The sequence below is a fragment of the Agelaius phoeniceus genome, chromosome Z (assembly GCF_051311805.1).
Source record: "Agelaius phoeniceus isolate bAgePho1 chromosome Z, bAgePho1.hap1, whole genome shotgun sequence".
Taxonomy (NCBI): Eukaryota; Metazoa; Chordata; class Aves; order Passeriformes; family Icteridae; genus Agelaius; species Agelaius phoeniceus.
The window spans coordinates 14,361,297-14,382,699 of NC_135303.1; the positions used below are offsets into that span (position 1 = coordinate 14,361,297).

The 21,403-nt window shown below is 39.3% G+C and overlaps 1 protein-coding gene across 2 annotated transcripts in view; it reads left to right on the plus strand.

The window, feature by feature from the left end:
• Positions 1–16,019, plus strand: part of LOC143692044 (uncharacterized) — a 37,075-nt gene extending 21,056 nt beyond the window's left edge. For both annotated transcript variants that reach the window (XM_077171525.1, XM_077171526.1), the window contains 9 exons: positions 54–233; positions 1,503–1,676; positions 2,151–2,296; positions 3,854–3,908; positions 5,134–5,232; positions 8,136–8,250; positions 9,179–9,321; positions 9,832–9,900; positions 13,322–16,019. In XM_077171525.1, coding sequence (XP_077027640.1) covers positions 174–233; positions 1,503–1,676; positions 2,151–2,296; positions 3,854–3,908; positions 5,134–5,232; positions 8,136–8,250; positions 9,179–9,321; positions 9,832–9,900; positions 13,322–13,576 — 1,116 coding nt within the window. In that variant the 5' untranslated portion in view covers positions 54–173 and the 3' untranslated portion in view covers positions 13,577–16,019. The remainder of the gene's footprint in view (positions 1–53; positions 234–1,502; positions 1,677–2,150; positions 2,297–3,853; positions 3,909–5,133; positions 5,233–8,135; positions 8,251–9,178; positions 9,322–9,831; positions 9,901–13,321) is intronic.
• The last annotated feature ends 5,384 nt before the right edge of the window (positions 16,020–21,403 follow it).

Sequence of the window (21,403 nt, forward strand, 5' to 3'; positions counted from 1 at the left end):
TTGCTAAAATAGCAGACTTTATAGCCCATCAACTTGTTTTTGTTTGCTGACAGAGAAACATAGCAATCTTGCGGCAAGAAATATTTGGATTTTTACAAAGGCTTCATGCAGCAGAGGTAGAGTCCCACTCACTGCACCTGCAGCTTGCAGAATGCAGATGGGCTTTCAACGAGATGCAAAAAGATGCTGAAAAAGCCTGCAGACTGCAAGAGCAATTAAATGAACTTCAGCGTGTAAGTACATTTGACTTGGAGACTCTCTTGCTTAAAAGAGATTCTCCTTTCTACACATTTTTTGATTTGTTTTATTTTGGAAAACAAGCATAAAATTGATTTCCTTTCAATAGAATTTTCCAGAAAACTTGTCCAGTAAATGTCACTAAACTAGAAGACAGATGTATTTAGAAATACCCTTTTTCCACTGGAGTTTCCTTTTGATTTGTAGAAGGAGGTATCCTGTATAAATGGCAGTTTGGTCTTCAGCAATGCAGGTTCTCCCATTTGTTGGAAATGTTGATGTGATTTATGTATCCTAAAAGAAGATTTCACTTCCACAGAGTAAAGTCAGCTGGAATGAACGTATTCAATAAAAGTACGTTCATGAGAAGTTCATGAAATATAAATGTAGCAGTTTTAACTCCAAATGGATGTTGATGAAAAACATAATAATGGATGTTGTTATAATAAAAACAATACAAATTTTCCTGGGTCTGTTTCCCTGAAGAAGTTACTTTATGGCAGGGGGAGAAAAAGCCTTCTCCGACATTGTCAGTAGCACAAATGCCCAAAATTCCCCTGAGTCTTTTGCTGTTGCTGATTGACTTACCGAGACACTGTGGGTTCCCTAACCTGAAGCCTAGTTGGTAGAACCTGTCAGGATGTCCCAATCCAAACACTTCCAAGCAGAGAATATCTGCTAGATGATATGTCTCACCCATTGTCCTTCCTGTTCCTAGCTAGTAAAATGGATTTTTTTTTTTAACTCAAAAATCTCTAGTCATCTTCAGTTTTGTTCTTAACAGGTTTTATTCCCTTAGTGTTTTGGGACAGTTAGATGAAACTTGTCGCATTTTAGATTGTAGTTGAAACGTAGATGACGACTTTCCTTGAAGAATTATTTCCTCAATCTGGAACAGTTTTTGGAGGAGAAGAACAGTCCACAAAGGTGTTTACAAGGATTAATAAGCTATCCACTAAGTTTTTGAACATTGATCTGCGTATTTTTCCTTCTAAATATTGAAGTTTTGCATCCTAGGGTGCTACTTTGACAAGAATTATGAATGCCAAGACTTTACATGAATGTTCTTTATAAAAATCACAGTAATTAACTGGTCTGCCATTTTACTGTCCAGTGATCTGTCTTCATGTTAAAAAAACCTCAATACTAATCCTAAGCATGCATTTGTTTTGGAATTTGGTAGGTTTGCAAGTGGAACTCACTTAGTGGTAGGGAAAGCACTGAATATAATTACAGAATCAGGCACAACTTCTTTCTCTTTCCAGAGAATCAACCAAGACAATGTACAGGGGGAGTTAGATAATGCTTTGCAGCGTGAGCATGAGGCACAATTGCTTTTACAAGAACACCAGCGACGAATTCAGGAGCTGAGTAATAGACTGGAATTGCACTCATGTACCAACAAAGATAGAAGCCAGCTCTCCAATGTACCTCTGATGGTAGTGTTATTCTTCTGGAACAGTCACCAGAGTTTCACCTTCTGTTAAACAAGCCAAATAGTGCAATCTTTGTATAAATGAAATAAGAGGAGTAAATACACACACTACTCAGTCTGCTGAGAATTTTAGGCTACTGAGAAAACACTTCAAAGACTCCATTTTTTTTCTTAAGCTATGGATGTTTTATTTTCAACAATTAAGGAAAAAGTCTTCAGTGGGGGTTTGATTTGGGCTTTTTACCTACGCTAATTTTGTTTTCTAAAACTTATTTATACATAGCAAATATACTAAAAACTGGGGGGGGGGGGGGATGGTTCTGAGTCATTAATGCTTTTGCTAGGAAATTCATAAAACCGTAGGATGCAGTGGTCCAAATGTACTTCACAATCAGTTTGTCTTCCATGTTGGTCAGTAGCCAGTGGCATAAAGTGAAGTTTCTTTGGGCTAAATAGCAACTCTGCTCTCTGCTGGCAGAGCCTCTCTAATGCAACAGAAGAGCTGAGGAGAAGAGACCAAGTTCTGGATCACCAGAATAGACTCCTGAAAGACACAGAGCAGGACCAGCAGCAGCTGCAGGAGACTCTCCAGGAGGCAGAACGTGCCATCCAACAGGGAGCAATGTGAGCCCTGGGGCCTGGGGGATGTCACTTAAAATGTATAAAAATTTAAATTCCTACTTCCATGGGCAGGTTTTAGCCCTGGAAAGTGTAAGGTTAGAAGAGAAAAGTACATCTGTCTCCTTTTTTTTTGAAATTCAGACATAATCTTCTAAAAACAAAAGTGTTAGTTCAAAATACTAGGTCATACATTTTATGCAGTTATCCCCTAATAGTGCTCCAAATTCTGGGTGCTGAAATAACTGGCAAACAAAAGACCTGTGTGATCTTACTGATCTGACAACATCTCTTTGGCAGATCTTAAAGTTTTGTTTATTTAAGAAATGATTGTTTGTTCTCTGTGTTTCCACGCCATCTTGTTATAGGCAGATACCATTTAGTTATAGTAAATACAGAAGCATCAGCTAGGAGACAGGTCTTCACTGCCAAAGGGACTGAAACCCATTTTGGATCTCGCCTTTCCTGTGGTACAAGACAGATCTTCCGGCTGATTTCAGGGAGTTTTGGATTTACACCTAATCCCCACACCACTTGCACCATAACCTGGAGTGGCAGGAAAGGCTCAGGCACTGGTTTTGAAAAGACTGGTGGTCAAAAGGAGCCCCCATGACTTGAAGGAGCTTATTACTAACCTATTCTTACGCCATATGGTGAGATTAAAATAAAACAACAACTTTGCAGACTTTGTTGTCTAATACTTACCATAGTATGAAGCATGTATTATGAATATTGTTTTATGGCTAGGATCTAAAAAAATTTTAGTCATACATGGGTTCATTTGACCTCTGAAGACAAACATCTGAGAAGCTGTAAGGGCTGTATGCACGAGGGAAATAATGCAATTTGTATAATCCTCAATGAAATGTTTAACAAGCTAATTAAAATGACAAATGTTATTTGGTAGGATTTGATCAAAGCAGCTGTCACCTGCAGAAGGATTTGTTCTGGAACGCTTGCCCTTTCCATTGTAATCACCCCAATCTATTTTGGACATTCTTCTTTGTGGCCACACATATATCCAGAAAAGATTATTTTCATGTGAAGAGACTTTAAAAATGGCATTTTTTTTCTGTATATAGCAACTGAAAATCAACAAAGACAACTTTCCCTTCATTGTTCTAGCAGCTCTTCACAATAAATAGGGTTTTTTTCCTCCCTTTGGAGCATATAAGCAAAGCAGATGAAATAAACAGAATCTGTCAGTGTTTTCCAATACAAGAATATAATACCATCCTGCTAGAGACTTTTAATGACCTCTGTATCCAAGCCATGATAGTTTTGATAGGCATATAATTAGATCAGTTTTAATTGCTTATCCTCAACAGACGCATCTTTCATTTGGAAATGCACCAAATGCACCAATATGAACTATTTTTAGGGTTTGCATTGGAGTTTATCAACAATTTATCAACAATTTCAACAGTTTATCAACAATTATTTTACAAGACATCAAAACCATAAAGTAGCTGAAGATTAATTTGTACATTGGAAGAGCTTCAGTTCTATAAAGTTACTCCATTGTTGTTTTGTTTTGTTTTGTTTTCTTTTCTTTTATAATAGAGACGAAGAGTTGATCATTAATCATATAAAAGCTGTGGAGGCTGCCCTGAATGAGGTAGGAATTTGAAGTGCTCCCTCTGATTTGTGTTCCAAACATGCCAAACTCTTAGAACTGTTTATTCTCAGGGGAGGAGAAAAGTTGTTGCAAAGCAACTTCCTTTCCTTAGAGTTGAAGTTTCCTCCCTCAACTTCTACCATCTTAAAAAACTATAGTGGAATAAAATGCAAGTTTGCAGTATACACACACCTTGTTCTAAATGTAGAAGTTATGACAAAATTCCCTTGCCTTCCCTCGCTGAGCACTATTTCTGGTTGTCAAGACTAATGCAGCATACAAAAAATTAGCAATTGTGGTGGTTAACCCTCTACTGAATAATGAGAGATCACATACTTGGTGGCCATAAAACATTTGGCTTTGTGTCTGCTACTTTAACCTCTGAAAATTATTAATAGGAAAAGAAAATGCAGGAAGTCATAATCTGTGGTCAGAACCTTCCATGGTATTTTTTTAAAGCTCATTTTAAATTTAATAATAATCTCAAGTTTTCTCTCTGACTTGTACAAGTGTGGCCTGGTATAAGACTATTTGAAGGTCCAACAAAGCTATACATATTAATTATTTAGGAGAAAGGAATATTTTCATATTATACTATAGCTCTAATGGTAGGTGGTTTTATAACTGCTTTTAATCTACAGCAGCACAGAGCCAGAGATGTTTTCATTACCTTGGAGTGTCCATTTCCCTTTACTATATCTTTAATTCCTAGCAAAATGGGAATCTCTTCTTTATTTTAGTTTCTGTATTCACCAAAACTGTTCTTAACTTTATTTTCAGATATCTTTTTCAAGTCTCTTTCCTTTAATGCTCATGGAAAGTGACAGAACCTAAACTGCGTGGTTCACCTACAGCAAACTGTGCTGATAAAAAATTTCCTTTGTGCCACCACCATCTTCATACTGGCTTCTTTTAAACTTTGGAAGTGAATGTCATGCAGCAACTGCTGTGTTCTTACAGTAATAGATACGTCGTGCCATGTCCGTGGCCTTTCTCTTTTCAGGGCAGGGTACTTTTTTTTTTTTTTTTTTTGGTAGCATTCTCTCCCAGCACTGTGAATGAGAGATTTATTTGCAATGAAAATTCAATCAGTTGTACTTTATCCATAGATGTTAGGTCCAGTGATCAATGCAAGTCCACTCAATGGGCTCAAGGGGACACCGTTCACCCCCGCTGGTGTGTCTGAAGGAGAATTACCACTGATGCTGGGCTATTTTCCCTTTAGGTCAGAGACGAGGCTGTGGCATCAGCCATGCCACTCCCCAGCCTGAAGACCCTTTCAGAGGAAGCAATGAGAGACAGGCCAGAGGCTGCATCATTCCAGGTTAGAGTCTAAAACCAATCCTGTTTTTTTTTTTTTTTAATTTTCTTTCCTTTTTGCATCTGAGCTGTAACAGGCAGACAGATTATGCTCTGAGCATGTGGAGAGCAAAAAGCTTCAAAAGTATTGCAGTCAACAGTTGAAAGAATTTCCATGTGTACTCTTGCACATGGTATTTCAGAGATGATGTCAACTTTCAGTTTTGCAGTTACAGTATTAAATAATGGATGGGAAAACAAACATGGACAGAAGTATATATATTTGGAAATTAATATCCCTCTATCCCCTTCACTTTTTTTCCCATTAATATACACAAGACTAATTAAAAAAACCCACAAACAAAACCAAAACTAAGATCCCCACAAAAAAGCAAAACCAACCAAACAAAAAAGATGAGATTTTCAGGCTCCTTCTTGGTCAGTATCAGATTTTTTCAACCCACGGTTCTAGAATTAACGGTGGTGTTTAGAGCATTCCTCATTTAAAAGAGATTGCTATTTAGAATGTTTAAATATAGAAGCTATTTTGCTTCTGTAGGTTTAAAGACTTGCACATTTCAAAATACTGATTTTTTTAGGACAAAACAATGAGTGGGAAAAAAAGAGAAATTTACCAGTAATGTGCCATATTTTCAGCTCTGAATGCAGATTCAGTGCAATGCATCCTTATTGTTTTTAAGTTTGGTCTTCTACAGAAACTATCCCTTAGTCTTTGTAGTTGTGCAGAATACATTAGTGCTAAAGCAGAATTTTTTTCCTAATGAGAGAAGAAAAGGCAGAGTGAGTACATATTTCTTTCATTGTACTTCTCTGTCTGAATTAGAGAGAGAGTAGGTAATCAAGTAAAGTGCAAGGAACTTAGACAGGGTAAGTATTGCATACAGTGTGTAAGCTTCTGCAGTAATTCCTCCCAATTGATTGTAGATTTTCTGTTCTAATGCAGAATATAATTGCAGGATCGGGGTCACAAAATCAAACATTCAAGAAAGGCAGATTATAATTTCTCACTGTTGCCCTCTTGCATGCATACATACATTTCAATATGATAAAGACATAAATTATGTGTGCATTATCGTGTTTCCACACTAAAATATGGAAATATGAAATATATAATGCCTTGAGATTCCCATGAAGCTTAATTAGCACAGGAGGCATTGTGGCAATCACCAGCTTTAAAATCCTTATTTTCTAATTTGGTAGTGGATGCTGCTTTTCTTTTTTTAAGTCCCATCCCAACTCCCATTCTTTTTTGACCTCACAATGATTGCAGAAGCACCTGCAGCCTGTTCCCTCTTTCTCTCCAGAAGAGAATCATAAACACAAAAAGTTGCATTTCATATTTGCACAGAGTGCTTGTGGTATAAATAACATAGTACAGTATGTGCTGGGGAGCTCGCTGGTGGGGCAGAACTGTGAAGTTCTTGTTCACCTGCAGCCTCAGGTGCACTTGGTAACTCAATACATATACAAACAGCAGCAATGGCTCACAGTCGGTGTCACTGTGAACTTCCTTTTCTCCATCCCTTTTTCTCTTTCTCCCTTTCCTCATCTCTCTTTCACCCTTTTCCCTCTCTCTCTCCTCAGCCCTCATCTCTAGTTCCTGTTTGATTCCTTTCCAAGCTCATTACTGAGGTTTTATTACAAAGTTTGCCTTTTTATAGACAGAGGTCACCTAATGGATTTTAATTTTACTCCATGCCAAACTGTATTAAGGGCAATCCTGTAATCTTGAGTGAGGTAAGCAGCTAGGAATCATTTTAGGGACACTTGTCATTGAAAGCAGTGGAGTTGTTTGCAGGCACATCCTCTAGAACTGCCTTAGTTAGTCTGCGATGTGCATATTTAAATTAAAGGCCTTATAATCTTCAAGAATCCTCTTTTAGGACTAGAACCACAGAACCAAGACATTTTGGAGATTTTTTCTCATGAAAAAAGATGTGATATGGGTTAATTTGCCACTGCTGTTTCCTAGACACCCCAATGAAACAACCCGGTTGATTTTACCTGGGTTAACATCTATTCTGAAGATCAGCAATGTGAAAACTGAAAAGGAAAACTGAAAAACCTTTGTAAATCCCTGTTTGTGGTACAAGGTTAATTTTTGTCTGTATCACAGGTTTACATTCAAAAGTCCAATTTCATACTATCTGAAGGGAAAAATTATAACAAATAAAATATGATTATGCGTTGTAAAGAAGACCAATAATTTCAACGGTTAGTTGAGACTACTTGGGGTAGATATAAAGTTACCAGTACTGCCAAATCATCTGTGCTCTCTTGTCCTGCTAACTTTATCATCAATCTAAACCAATATAACAAAATTGGGACATTATTCCACTACATCCATGGAAACAGCTACATCTTTCCAGTTCTAGTGCAATCGGATTATTTGTTTTCAGAGGTCTGTAGGTTTACAATGTTTCTTTTGTTACTGCAAGTTAATTTTTTTGCTGTGGAGTGGAAGGATTAGTAACTTGACTCATCTTGGAAGTGTGAACATTAGCTTGAAACTATGTGGTAATTTTTTGTGAACAAAAGTTGAACCTGCAGTGAGTCTTGTATTTAAATAAAATGAAAAAATTGTATCAAGAGCTCAGTGCTGTACTGCATACTTGAAAACATCACAGCATCTTCTAACTAGGGTGTGGACTCATTCCCTGCTCCTCAATTACATTAGTATTCAACATTCTAGAAGAAATACAAAATCCATTGTTAGACCTTTTTGATGTTCAAGTCCTGGGACTAAGAATCTGCCTGGCTTCCAAACTGTATTTGATTTCTCTGCTAAAAAAAAATTCTGTCTTTTGTAACAAATGTGGATGTGTGCTATTTGGCATTTAAGTGTAGCTTGCCTGGCACTAATGATTCCTTTTACTTTTATTTAAAGAACATGTTTGGACATTTTAGGGATCTCTACTCACGGGCACTGCCAGAATTGAAGCATTAAGAACAGGAAGACAATCTTCACAGGCTCACTTTGAATCCGAAGCAGCTTTGGTGCCTCTTACTCCTGTTCCTGATGGTAAGTGTGCTTTGCAAGCAATTACAGTCACTCGGATGTGGGTTCCCAGCCAGCATCTCCCTTCATGCTGCACAGCTTCTGTAGGCAAATACAACACCACTTAATTGTAAACATATTGAAGCAATAAAATTAGTGCAAACAGAAATGTTCAGAGACATATATCAGAAGAGAAAGAAGGTGATGAAAGTTAACACAGGACTTAAAATTCGTGCTGTATTTTTTTTCTATTGGTCATTATTTGATATGGGGTTTTTTTGTTGTAGTTTGAATGTTGCTTGGTTGGTTGGATTTCTTTTGGTTTTGGGGAGTGGTGGTGGTGGCTGGGTATGTGTTTGGTTTTTGAGTTGTTTTTTGTTTTTTTTTTTTAATATTATTATCCTTCCTCCTTTCCTGGGACTTTCCTTTCCTGGAACTTTGCTTGCCTTCCTTTTCCTTTCCTTGCCTTGAAATTTCCTTTCCTTGAAACTTCCTTGAAATATCTTTTCTTTTCTCTGAAATTTTCTGTCCTTTCCTTGAAATTTCCTTGCCTTGCCTTGAAATTTCCTTGCAATTCCTTTCCTTTCCTTTCTTTGAAATATCCTTTCATTTCCTTGCCTTGAAATTTCCTTTCCTTTCCCTAAAATTTCCTTGAAATAGCCTTTCCTTGAAATTTCCTTTCCTTTCCTTGAAATATCCTTCCCTTGAAATTTCCTTGACATTTCCTTTCCTTGACATTTCATTTCCTTTCCTTGAAATTCCCTTTCCCTTCCTTGAAATTTCCTTTCCCTTTCCTTTCCTTTCCTTGCAATTTCCTTTCCTTTCCTTCATAGACTTTTCCCTTTCTTTTTGTTAGAAGCCATTAACATTTTGTAACAGCCTTTCCTTGCAAACACAACCATTCCAGTATTGTGCATTTCCTTGCTTATTACAATTTACTTTCTCCAAACAGAATCTTCACACTGCCACATTGACTCTGAAGCAGTTCACCACCTCCTCCACCTCCTCCTCCTCCTGCTCCTGCTTCTGCTCCTCCACCTGCTCCTCCACCTCCTCCTTCTGTTGCTGTTCCTGCTGCTGCTCCTGTTCCTGTGGGTAAGTGTGCTTTGTGCCTTTGAAGCAATTAAAGTCACTTGAATGTGGGTTCCCAGACAGCATCTCCCTTCATGCTGCACAGCTTCTCTGGGCAAACAATACTTAAATATAAACATAAGGGAGTATTAAAACTAGTGCTAAGAGAAATGTTCTGAGACTGTTTTCAGAAGAGAAAGGAGATGGTGGAAGCTAACACATGGATTAGTGTTTTTTATTATTGGCTCCTATTTCCTTGTGGGGTTTTTTGGTTTTAGTTTGGGTTTGGATGCTTGGTTGATTGGAATTTTTTGGTTTTGGGGAGGGGTTGAGGTGTGTGGGTGGGTATTTGATTTTTGATTTTTTTCTTTTTTTACTTCTTTTAATTGCTTGCTTTCTTTCTTTTTAACCAAAGGCTTTTCCCTGTCTTTCTGTTTTAAACCATTAACATTTTGTAATCACCTTTCCTTGTAACCATAACTATTTCCATTCTGTGCATTTCCTTGCTTATTAAAACTTACTTTTACTAAACAGATCTTCTTCAGCCTCACATTTCACCCCAAGCATCTGGTAGAGCTGCTGCTCCTATTCCTGCTCCTGCTGGTAAGTGTGCTTTGCAAGCAATGACAGGATGTGGGTTCCCAGCCAGCATCTCCCTTCATGCTGCACAGCTGCTGTAGGCAAACGCAACAACACTTAATTGTAAATGCACAAAACACTGAATTGTAAATGTAGCATTCCATAATGTAGCATTAAAACTAGCACAAACAGAAATGTTCAGAGACGTTTTTCAGAAGAGGAAGGGGATGGTGATAGCTAAGACAGGGATTAAAATTTTTGTAATTTTTAGTAGGTTTTTTTTTTTTTTTTTCTAGTGGTCCCCATTTGCTTGGTTATTTTTATTTTTGTTTGTGTTTGGTTGCTTGGTTGTTTGGATTTTTTTGGTTTGGGGGAGTGTTGGTGGCAGGTGGATGGGTATTTGGTTTTTCATTTTTTTCTTTCATTACTATTTTAAATTTTTTTAAAGGCTTTTTCCTTTCTTTCTGTTTTAAACCATTAATGTGTTTGTAATAGCCTTTCCTTGCAAACTTGGGTGGGGCTGCTACTCGTGAAAATTAGAACCACATTGGAAAAGTTCACAGAGAACTGTCTCCTGTGGAAGAGACTCCATGGCATAGCAAAAAAACACCTCTCCCTAAGCCATTGCAGTTCTTTGCATTTCCTTGCTTTTTAAACCTTGCTTTCTCTAAGTTGTAGAAATTTGTCAGACTGGGCTTTTTTCTTGTCACCCTCTGTCTTGCATTTTTTTTCTTGGAAATAGTGTAGGACAGAATTCAGTAAATGTGGACCTCAAATAATTGTAACTTTTTCTTAGTACTGTTAGTAGTGAATGGTTTATTTGCTTTGAAACATGTGAATGTTCTCACAGTGATAGTAAGTAAAGTAAAATCTGATAGTGTCATGGGTTTGACATTGGCTAAAAGCCAATGCACCTACAGTGCATTAAAAGCCAGTGCACCTACAAAAAATCCTTTACTTATTCTCCTCTGCCACCGTTGAGTAGAGGAAGGGGAAAGAACAATTAAAAAGCTCATGGGCTGAGTTAAGGATTAGAAGTAAAAGACTTTAAAGGCAAAACAGGCTCAAAACTTTAAAATAGATAAAGAAAAATCTATTAATGAAATTTAAAAAGAATCATGAGATTTAAAACCCTTCCATAGCCCTTCTTTCCTTCTGACCAACAACAGAGGGAGACAAAACATGGGGCTTTTAGTCAGATTGTCACTTCTAAAAGTCTTTCTTCAGTCTGCTTAGGGAGAGGTGTTTTTTTGCTATGCCATGGAGTCTCTTCCACAGGAGACAGTTCTCTGTGAACTTTTCCAATGTGGTTCTAATTTTCACGAGTAGCAGCCCCACCCAAGTTTGCTGCAACATGAGTCACTCCCAAGGGCAAAGAAGTCTTCCCACAACTGTTTTTTCATGGGCCATTTGGTTCATGGGGTTTTGTTTCAAGGATAAGCTGTTCTAGTACGAAAGCAAAGGTGTTTTTCTTCTATCTCTGGAAGCAAGGCTTCTCTCTCTCTTTCAAGTCTTTCACTTGATCACAGCTTCTCAGCATCCACACGTTCCAGGATGACCACCTTTTTCTCACAGGCTGCAGGTGATTTCTGTATTCCCCCACGCACTTAATGAATTGCAAGGAAATAGATTGTTGTGTTATAGTCCTCACCACAGCTTGCAGGAGAATTTCAGCTCTGAGGCCCAGAGCACCTCCTCCTCCCCCTCCCTCTTCTGCACCAACCTTAGTGTCGCCATGTTGTTCTCCTCACATGTCTTCCCCTTTTCCTTTTCTCTGACTCAGGAGAGAATTAGTGTTCGTAAGTTCATTTGTTCTCAAGTTCTATCAATTGAAAAGTTTTATAGACCTCTGCAGCGTTGAAAGGTTGATCCCATGCAGGCTTCACCCTGGGCAATTGCTCGCCATGCCCCTCACACTGATCACACGGCTCCCACCGGCGCCATGCGGGACACGCCAGCTGCCAGCTCCACTCAGTGCCTCTCCTCATGTGGCGCACCAAAAAGGGGAAAAAAAATCCACTGCCACTACTTCTGGCTCTTTGTTGGCAGCATGGCTGGCTAAAAGCGGCTAAGCAAAGCAAATAAAGCTCATTGTGAGCCACACCGAGACAGCCGCACCACATGGCGCCAGCCTGGCTGTGCCCATCTTGGCTGCGCCGTCCTGGCCACATGGCCAGCCCTGGAGCAGGAAGACCCTGGCACCTACCCACCTCTCCGAGGAAGAAAAAGAGAGTTCCCAAGGTTTTGTCTTTCATAAATAAATTACCATAGAGGCATTACAAGCTTTTGTAATTGACTTAGCAGTGTGCCTATTCTCAGAGGGAGACAGCAATTGGTTTTGTTTGGCATGGAGGAAGCTTTTAGCACCTCCTCACAGAAATACCACTTTCATGGCTGGCTTCTTCCCTCCTGACCAAAAATAAACCCATGCAAAACCAACATATGCCACAAAAGAGAATTTTCCAGCTACTGAGATGATGGCAGACATGAAAGAATGGAGATATCAGTACAGGCAAAACAGAAAAGCATACTGACAGTGTTTACTTATCTGGACGTGTCTATAATACACCAAGCAGTGATGTCTCCCAGAAACTAATTTTTTACAGGAGTAGTAGCAATTCTTACCTGATTTTAATCAACTGAGCATCACTTGCCAACATTACTACATAGCCAAGGAATGCACATATCCCAGGACAAATGCTCTCCTTGTCATGTGTCTTTGCTTACACAAGTAATAGTTGTAACTAAATATTACAAATCATGCAGTTTAAAATAATAACAATATGAAACTTATATTATAAATCACATTATGTAACTTAGGACAAAGTTTACAAAAACACGTTAGTTCAAGCCCACACATGCTATTTGGTAAAGAAAGTGCCTTTTCTATGCAAAAATTGTTTGATACTCAGTATTCTAGTTATGTGAATTTTTAACTTGTCAGACTGTTGTAACATACTTGAATATTAGAGTAATTTAATTAAAATGTTGCCTGCAACAATATGCTTGACTAATATTTGAAGAACATTAAGTGTTGATTTCAATTAATAGTGAAATATATCCAAAAACAAATAAATCCCTTCTGTGGCCAACAGGGCAAGTGTTCCCCAATAACAGTGACAGGGAGACTGTAGAATAAGTTTGTTTACTTGATTAAAAAACACAGCCTTGGAATTATAATGATGAGGGATAAAAGATCTCTGTAAGTATTGTGTAGCACTTCAAATAAAGTGCCATTGTTTTCCAACCCTTCTGAGGGCAGGATACTTGTGCTAATGTCCTTTGTCTATTAAAGATTAGTATCTATAATCAGGTGCTGTGTGTTTCAAATAAGCACTTAAGAAGCAAACAGTTATAAGTACTTCACATACATACCCTTGTGAGAGGTATTTAACAGGAAACGTAGATTTGCTCTTGATTTGTTTTTCTATTTTTTTTATTCCAGCACACAGGGGAGAGCTTAGACTCAGAACCTATACTGTTTCTGGAACCGACACAACATCCACTGTGGCACCAGACAGAACTGTGCCTGTACCCTCCAGTGTGGTACCACGCAGAACGCGCACTCTGTATACCACCGACACATCATCCAGTGTGGCACCAGACAGAACAGGTGTTGGATCATCAGTGGACATATCCTCCCATGAGATATCTGACAGAACATACCCTGGGTCTGCAACCAACACACTCTCCAGTGTGACACCAGACAGAACAGGTTTTGGATCATCAATGGACATGTCCTCCCATGGGATATCTGACAGAATGTACCCTCTGTCTCCAACCGACACATTCTCCAGTGTGACACCAAGCAGAACAGGTTTTGGATCATCAATAGACATGTCCTCCCATGGGGCACTTGACAGAATGTACCCTCTGTCTCCAACCGACACACTCTCCATTCTGATACCAGAGAAGGCAGGTTTTGAATCATCAATGGACATGTCCCCCCATGGGGTATGTGACAAAATGTACATTCTGTCTCCAACCGACACATTCTCCTTTGCGACACCAGAGAAAAAAGGTTTTGGATCATCAATGGACGTGTGCCCCCCATGGGATATCCAACAGAATGTGCACTCTGTCTCCAATCGACACATTCTCCAGTGTGACACCAAGCAGAACAGGTGTTGGATCATCAGTGGACATATCCTCCCATGAGATATCTGACAGAACATACCCTGGGTCTGCAACCAACACACTCTCCAGTGTGACACCAGACAGAACAGGTTTTGGATCATCAATGGACATGTCCTCCCACAGGATATCCGACAGAAGTGACAGTTTGTCTGCAAGCAGCATACCCTCCAGTGTGACATCAGACTGTCCAATATGTCCACTGATGACCCAAAACCTAAGTACAAGTTTTGGATCATCAATGGACATATCCTCCCATGCGATATCTGACAGAAGTTACAGTTTGTCTGCAAGCAACATACCCTCCAGTGGGACACCAAGCAGAGCAAGCATTGGGTCATCAAGGGACACATTCACCAACCTGACACCAACCAGAAACAGTACTGGGTCATCAATGGGTGCATCCTCCCATATGACAGGGAGCAGAACTGGTACTGGGTCTTCAGTCAACAAAACCACACAGAACTAGTTCTTTGCCTTCAGTCAAGTCTTTCAGCCTGAAGGTCTTACCCAGCACCAGAAGAAATCAGGGAATTTAATTATTGGATGTGATAGTTTTCTTGAGCAGTATCCTAGCTTCTCTTCAGAAGAAAAAAAAATCCAGCAATGTAAAAAGACCTAATTAAAGTACAATTAAAAAAGGAGTAATTAAAGTACCAACCTTTGTATTATAGTTAAGTGTATGTAGTTTGTGGTTGTGACAGCTATAGGTGGCCTAAAGCTGCACAGATGATGTGGCATAACAAGACAGCAACTCAACCAGCCTAATCCATTGGATAGTAGAAGCAAACAAGTCCCCGGGTGTGTTACTGATAGGCTGGATTCAAGTTCAAACAGGGGACTTCAGCCAACCCGTTTGAACCATGAATGCACCCATATCATTGGCCAGTGAGCTGGTGGAGTTAAGACCCTTGTCCAATCAGCTAGGTAAGAGTGGGAAATTTGAAGCCCCTATAAAAGAGGGTGCCTTTTGTTGGTTTTCCCAGCTTTTGCAGAGATGGGCAACTGGAAGGCATTTAAAAAGATTTGATTCCATTATCAGTCTCGATGAATAGTGAGACACAAGAGATGTAAAACTCAATGCCATTCCAGCAGAAGCCAACCTATTTCCTGGTTACAATACCTTATAAATGTTTTTCAACCTATTAGCTTTTGCCACACAATGCTGCTATTAACTCTAACACAAATCACCTCTATTTTTCCCCACATGGTCCTGCTACAATGCATCTTTCACAGTTCTAATTCTCTAAAATATCTAGTCTTTTTGCAGGACCATATTTTGAAACTTGTTGAAACGTGTTTCTAGTTCAGTCTCTCTCTCTCTCCACAATGTCATCTCTATTCCATGGCCTTCCTAAGTCAGCACACCTTACCTCAGTGTTTGCATACAGGTGTACAAGACTGTGAGCTTTCTGTCAGGTTGTGAGAATTCTTCACAAATCCATTTCCCACAGCCATTCAATAAGCATTGGCTGTTGCTGCATGGACTCAGTGTGTGTGTATGTCACATTCCTGTCTCTACCATCAGCGACTTTTGTCTGTAATTCCATATTTTTATGAAAATATGCATTCATATCCTCACATTTCTGTGTTTCTAATTATTTGTACACCAAAGAACTTACTTTTTTAATTCTTACTTATTGCAGTTGTTAATTTTTATGTAGTATATTTTAAAATGTTACAAAAAACCACCTTTTGAGTAATTTTCCTCATTCTTAAAAAAAAAAATCCCATAAGCCATTTTAGTTTCTGTCTCCCAAAGTTGTTTCATACCTCTCTATTTTAAACCAGGACTACAGTACTTTAATAGGATTGAGAGAGGTCCATGAAATGCACACCAGTGATTCCTCTTGTGGAACGTCATAGCCCTGCCATGAGGCTCTTTTTTTATTGGTGTTTGTTTGTTTGTTTGTTTGTTTTGTTTTTCTTTCCTCCTCATCAGTGTAACTGCAGCCACACATTGAGTTGCAAACTTAAGCCAGATGAGCAGAATAAAAACGATGTGATGGGCCTTTGGGAGCACCCTGGCTGATCTTTCTGTTTTTTCCATTGAGCAAGGCTCTGATCCAGGCAAAGAGATTGCACTTAGTGCTACAGAGCCATTTGGCAGGAACTCCATTGATTTCTAGGAACAGCTGGAGGCCTGTGTCTCCCCAGAATGTTTTGGCTGTCCCAGGCTTTGTTGGGTTTTGGCTGCAAATACCATTGCCTTTGCTTTCTGATCTAGAAGTACCATGGCTGGGCAAAAACTGCCCATGGGCCATATTCCAAAGGCAGTTTGGTCTGGAGTTTGTGAATGAAGGAGACCTTCATCCAATTCCAAACCATAGGGAAAAAAATCATAAAAGAGAAGTTCCCATCTTTAACAAGCAACTGACAATTCAGAAGGGAATGTAGAGCTTATTTACGGAATGAAAAGGAAAGGAATCTTCCAATGGAGTTGTGGTTTACAGAGTTTTTATTCCGACTCCCACTCACAGCTGGCACTGGAGAAAGCCATGTCCCTGGAATTGTCAGTGTCTTCTGTCTGCCATGAATTGTTTTGCTGCAACAATCAGAGGCATAATGGTGGAGAGAGGCTTAGCTGATGTTAGGAACAGGAGCTGCCCCAAGGAGAAAAAAATAAACGAATTTTTACTTCCCAAATCCATCTCCGCAGAGGCTCAAGCAGGATTCTCTGGTTCCCAGAAATACACAGAAATAGGGCTGAGAAGGCCATCTGGACATACGTGTTCATGCCCAAGACCTTGCTGATGCCATTTGGGTTTTGCCTTTTTTCCTATGTTTTCTATATTCTTTGCATATATGTTTGTAGCTCTGTATCCTACTGTATTAGTCACCAGTTTTCCCAATACTTTTCCAAGTCCTTTCCCTAAGCAGAAAGACAAAACAAATTCCAGAGCTCCAAGCGCTGGGGGGTCCAAGGCCCCAGTGCCATCTTGGTTCTTCCTGGCACACAAGAACAACTCTTTGAGATGCATTTTAATGGACAAAGTACAGCCAGTGCCAAGAGGGGGGACTCCAGAGAAGGAACTTGACCTGGGGGGGAATTGCATCACCACTTGTTGTCCTAATTAGTGCTTTTTATCAATTACGCTAATTTCCTAAAACCTACAAATATGTACTCATCTCTGGAGGGAGTGGGCTTTTGTGGACATCTTCCATAAGTGCCCCTGAAAACTTCCAAATAAAGATCCATTTTTATATTATCTCCTTACTAAAATTATCTCTACTTTCATTTCCAGGTTGGGAAAAAGGCAACATTGCCATCACAGGCAAACGTGGCTCATAATCTCACTAATCCGTTCATCAAGGTATCTTCAGGTTGCTGCTAGCTCTTTGGGAATGCTGCTTGCTGTCCAAGAATTTTGTTCTTTTCAGGAAACTCAAGATACTTGCTTAAGTTCCCCTTTTCTACAGACTTGGGCTATTGTTGAAAAAAATGAGTGGCACAAACCATTGCTTAGGCAACTTCAACAAATCTAACGTTGATCCCAGTAGGTCTTAGGCCCTTGTTCTGTCAATTGACAGGGGTGTTTTAAAGGACACAGACACCAATGGAAAGAAAGATCATATTTTACTAGGAATATTAAGGCAACAGAAAAGTGAAACAATACATTCAGTAAAACTGTGTGCTTGGCTTTAGTGACAAGCAAAAACAAGCAAGGTAATCTCATTACTATATGAGAGACAGGACAGTGTTTGAGAAAGATCCATCACCAATGGCGTGAACGCCTGGATCTCTTGCCAAAAAAATGAAATTTATTTACTGTGTCTGGGTGATCTTCAGGACAATGAAAAACTACTTTTTAAGCTTTACATGACATATACCCGGTACTGAAGATTAATGCTTATTCCATAAAATAAAGAAAAAAAATTTACTCTGCTCTAATCCATTTCATTCTGCTCCAAATTCTGCTTAGCATTTGGATCAATAGAAACACATGTGCCTATGTATTCCTCCGTCTTTCTCTTTCAATTTTGCCATTCATATTTGTTGTAAAATTGGTGAAATTAAAGATTCTGAAGCAGGATTTCTGTTTGTAGCATTTATACTGAGATGGAATGTCCACAGTTCACTATTATAAAGAAGACATTTATTTTATAGCATGATTTTCTGGAACGTGTGTTGTTTTTAAAAAATAAGAATGCTATATCATCACTAGTACCTTGTGTTTCAAATAAATTGCTACAATGTTCCTGAAGGTAATACTAAAATTAGATGAATCAGACCGGACAGTGAACTGCAGTATAGGGAATACTACATTAATTTCAACTACTCCTTCACTTGTCTTTCTAACACAAAAAAGGAAAAAAAAGCAAAGTATCTCCCCTCGAAGGTTTCAAAGATGGGTAGGGGGGTGGCAGCAGAAAACAGCAGAACAATGAAACAATAAAAATTAAATACTAACAGAATCTGTCGGCCTCAAAACAATTAAAAGATTCAGAGTTCGTTCAGCCATTGTCTGTCATTTGTACATCAGAAAAGAGGGAAATCAATATTTGTTTCTTGGAGAGTTCCAACCCCAGCACGTGGTATTGATAGTTTCAACAGTGTAAAAGATCAATACTTTTCACAACAAACCTTTCACTTTTCCACTGTTAGAAAAGGTTTGTGAATTGGCTGGTAACACTGCTCTTGTTTAACGTTTTCTTTTGGGGAGTTTATGTTATTTCTATTGGCATTACTAGTGAAAATTTTTGCACTACTATTGCTGTTTTAACACAAATGATGAATGCATAAATAAAAAAACCCTTCACCACACAGGTGACAGTCATGAGAAAATATGCAACCAAAAAGTGCTGCAGCAAAGTCCCACTAGCCATGGGTGACAGGAGCTGCTTTGTCCCCAACAAATGCCTGAGGCATTTGCAGGCTGCAGCAGTTTATGGCAGGCCCTTTTTATAAGTTTCTGATCTCATTGCTATCCTGCAAAGCCCAGAGACACATCTGTGGAGGCATGGCCAGTCATGACTTCTAGTTGTCATGGAACCTTGACACAGCTGGGACCTCTCTACTGGCAGATTGTTTTCTCAGTTTCAGCTCTGAATGGGAGGAACTCATGCGAAAAGGAAATTTATCCTGAACTGGTACTATTGAAAAATGCTATCTGTGTTTCTTTGACTCCTGTTTTCAATGTGTCATATCACCTGATTCTTTTATACAGCTTCTGCATTATCAGTCTACTAAGTGCTGTAAGGGGGTTTATATCTCACCCCTCAGGAGAGGGGGGAAATAAAAGGCTCCTTACTGTGTTTGCAGGAGAAAAAGTAACCGACCTCTCTTAGAGCAGAGGGAATAGGAAAAGGGATGCTAGAATTAAACTCCCTACCTGTTATCACTAAACTCTTCTCTACTTTTCCAGAGTAAATTTACAAAAATCGAACTTGCATGTGGTTTTCAGATAGGACCTCATGTGCTCTCCAGCACGTCTGAGCACTGCTAATTGCTCTGTGGCTCTCTCATTCTTCCCAAGAGTGTTGTAAATTGGGCTACTGGAACCACAGCACATTTGGGATCTGGTAGCAAGGCAAATCTCCCCGTTCTCCTTCCACAGCTTCAAGCATTCTGGTTTTAGACATTATTGTTTCATTCAGTTAGTGCCTCCCAGTATGCTTCTCTTGAACATTCTCTGATTCAGGATGATTTTTTTTTCCATTGCTCCAGGCTTTCAAAATCAAGTGTGAATTATTTTACCCTTTCTCCAGAGTGCTAGGACTGTCCTAGGTTGGGCCAGCAAAACATTGCTGTTCAAAAGTCCAAAGTCTGTAGAGCACTTCTTGTCACTATGGTCTGTGGCAAGCAACACTGGGTGAACTAGTGGAATTTAAGCATATATCTTGCATGAAATATATTCAAATAAGTCAGTGTCACTCTGCATTTATGAAAAAATTTTGTTTGATCTGCAAAAAAGATAACCACAATACTAGAGAATATCGGTTCCAGGGAAAGGGGCCTTGGAACGCAGCCTCTCCAAGCATGCCGAGAGAAATACAGAGAGCTGCCTGGATAGCTCAGCCTCCCACGGAAGAAGAAGAAGATTTTACTCCCTTAGATCGTCAACTTCTAGAAGTGCCAGTGTAGAAGTAGAAACCACAGTAGATGTTACCATCACGGACTCTGCTGTACACCTGATGGATACTACTGTAAAAAGACCCATGAAAGATAAGCTTAGTTCTTTACTGTTAGAGAGATCATCTGCCAGTAAAAAGAGATGAAATAGAATTCCAAGAGTTATTGATGCAGACTATCAAGGGGTTGTTAAAATTATGGTTAGAACATTTTTCCCTCCTGTATCTATTCCCAAAGGTTCACCAATTGCTCAGCTTATTCCTTTTAAGTCTTGTGTACCCTGTACGGACTACAAGGAATGGGGAACAGGAAGCTTTGGTTCCACAGGTAAACAAGAAATATATTGAGCCACAGACATCACAAGACCTAAACCAAACAAACAGGTAACCCTGACACATCCTAACGGTGATTTTATTACAAAGAAACTTTAAAAGCCACCATTGTTACACGGCCTTTTTAGCAGCAGCCACTGGAAGGCAGCCAATCCTCAAAATCAGCTAGACCACTGATACACCTGTTTGGATTGATCAGGGGCCGCTGTCAAAGGAAAAGCTGCCCATAATCCAACAATTAGTGCAAGAAGAGCTGGAGGAAGGGCACATAAAGGCATTGATTACCCCTTGGAACACTCCAATTTTTGCCATCCCGAACAAGAGTGGGAAATGGAGGTTGTCCATGACTTATGTGCTGTTAATGCAGTCATGCTAAGTACGGCTGCCTTGCAACCTGGTCTTCCATCTCCTACTATGATACCTGAGTCATAGAATCTATTGATCATTGATCTCAAAGATTGTTTTTTTACCATTCCCTTGCATCCAGAACACACTCCTCATTTTGCATTTTCTGTTCCATCTATCAAGAAGGCAGAAGCCTACAAAAGGTATGAATAGATTTCTTTGCCCCAAGGCACGCAAAATTCCCCTACGATGTGCCAAATTTATGTGGCTTGGACATTAAAACCCGTTCGGCAGCAATTCCCTGAGTATATCATCTATCATTACTTGGATGATGTATTAGTGGCTGGAAAACACTTAGACTCTGTAACTGTTCTAAAAGCCATGACAATTAGGCTTGAGGAAAGGGGTTTGAAAATTACTTCTGATAAGGTGCCATCTTCTGCTCCTCGGAAATATCTTGGGTGGCAGATTGATCAGTCTGTAGCGAAGCCACAAAAACTCACCATTACAACTGAGATGGAAACTGTACCTGATGTGCAGAAGTTAGTAGAAAATATTCAATAGATAAGACCTATTTGTGGGATAACTAATGAAGAACTTGGAGCACTAATACAGTTACTAAGTACTTTGTCTTGAGCAGATG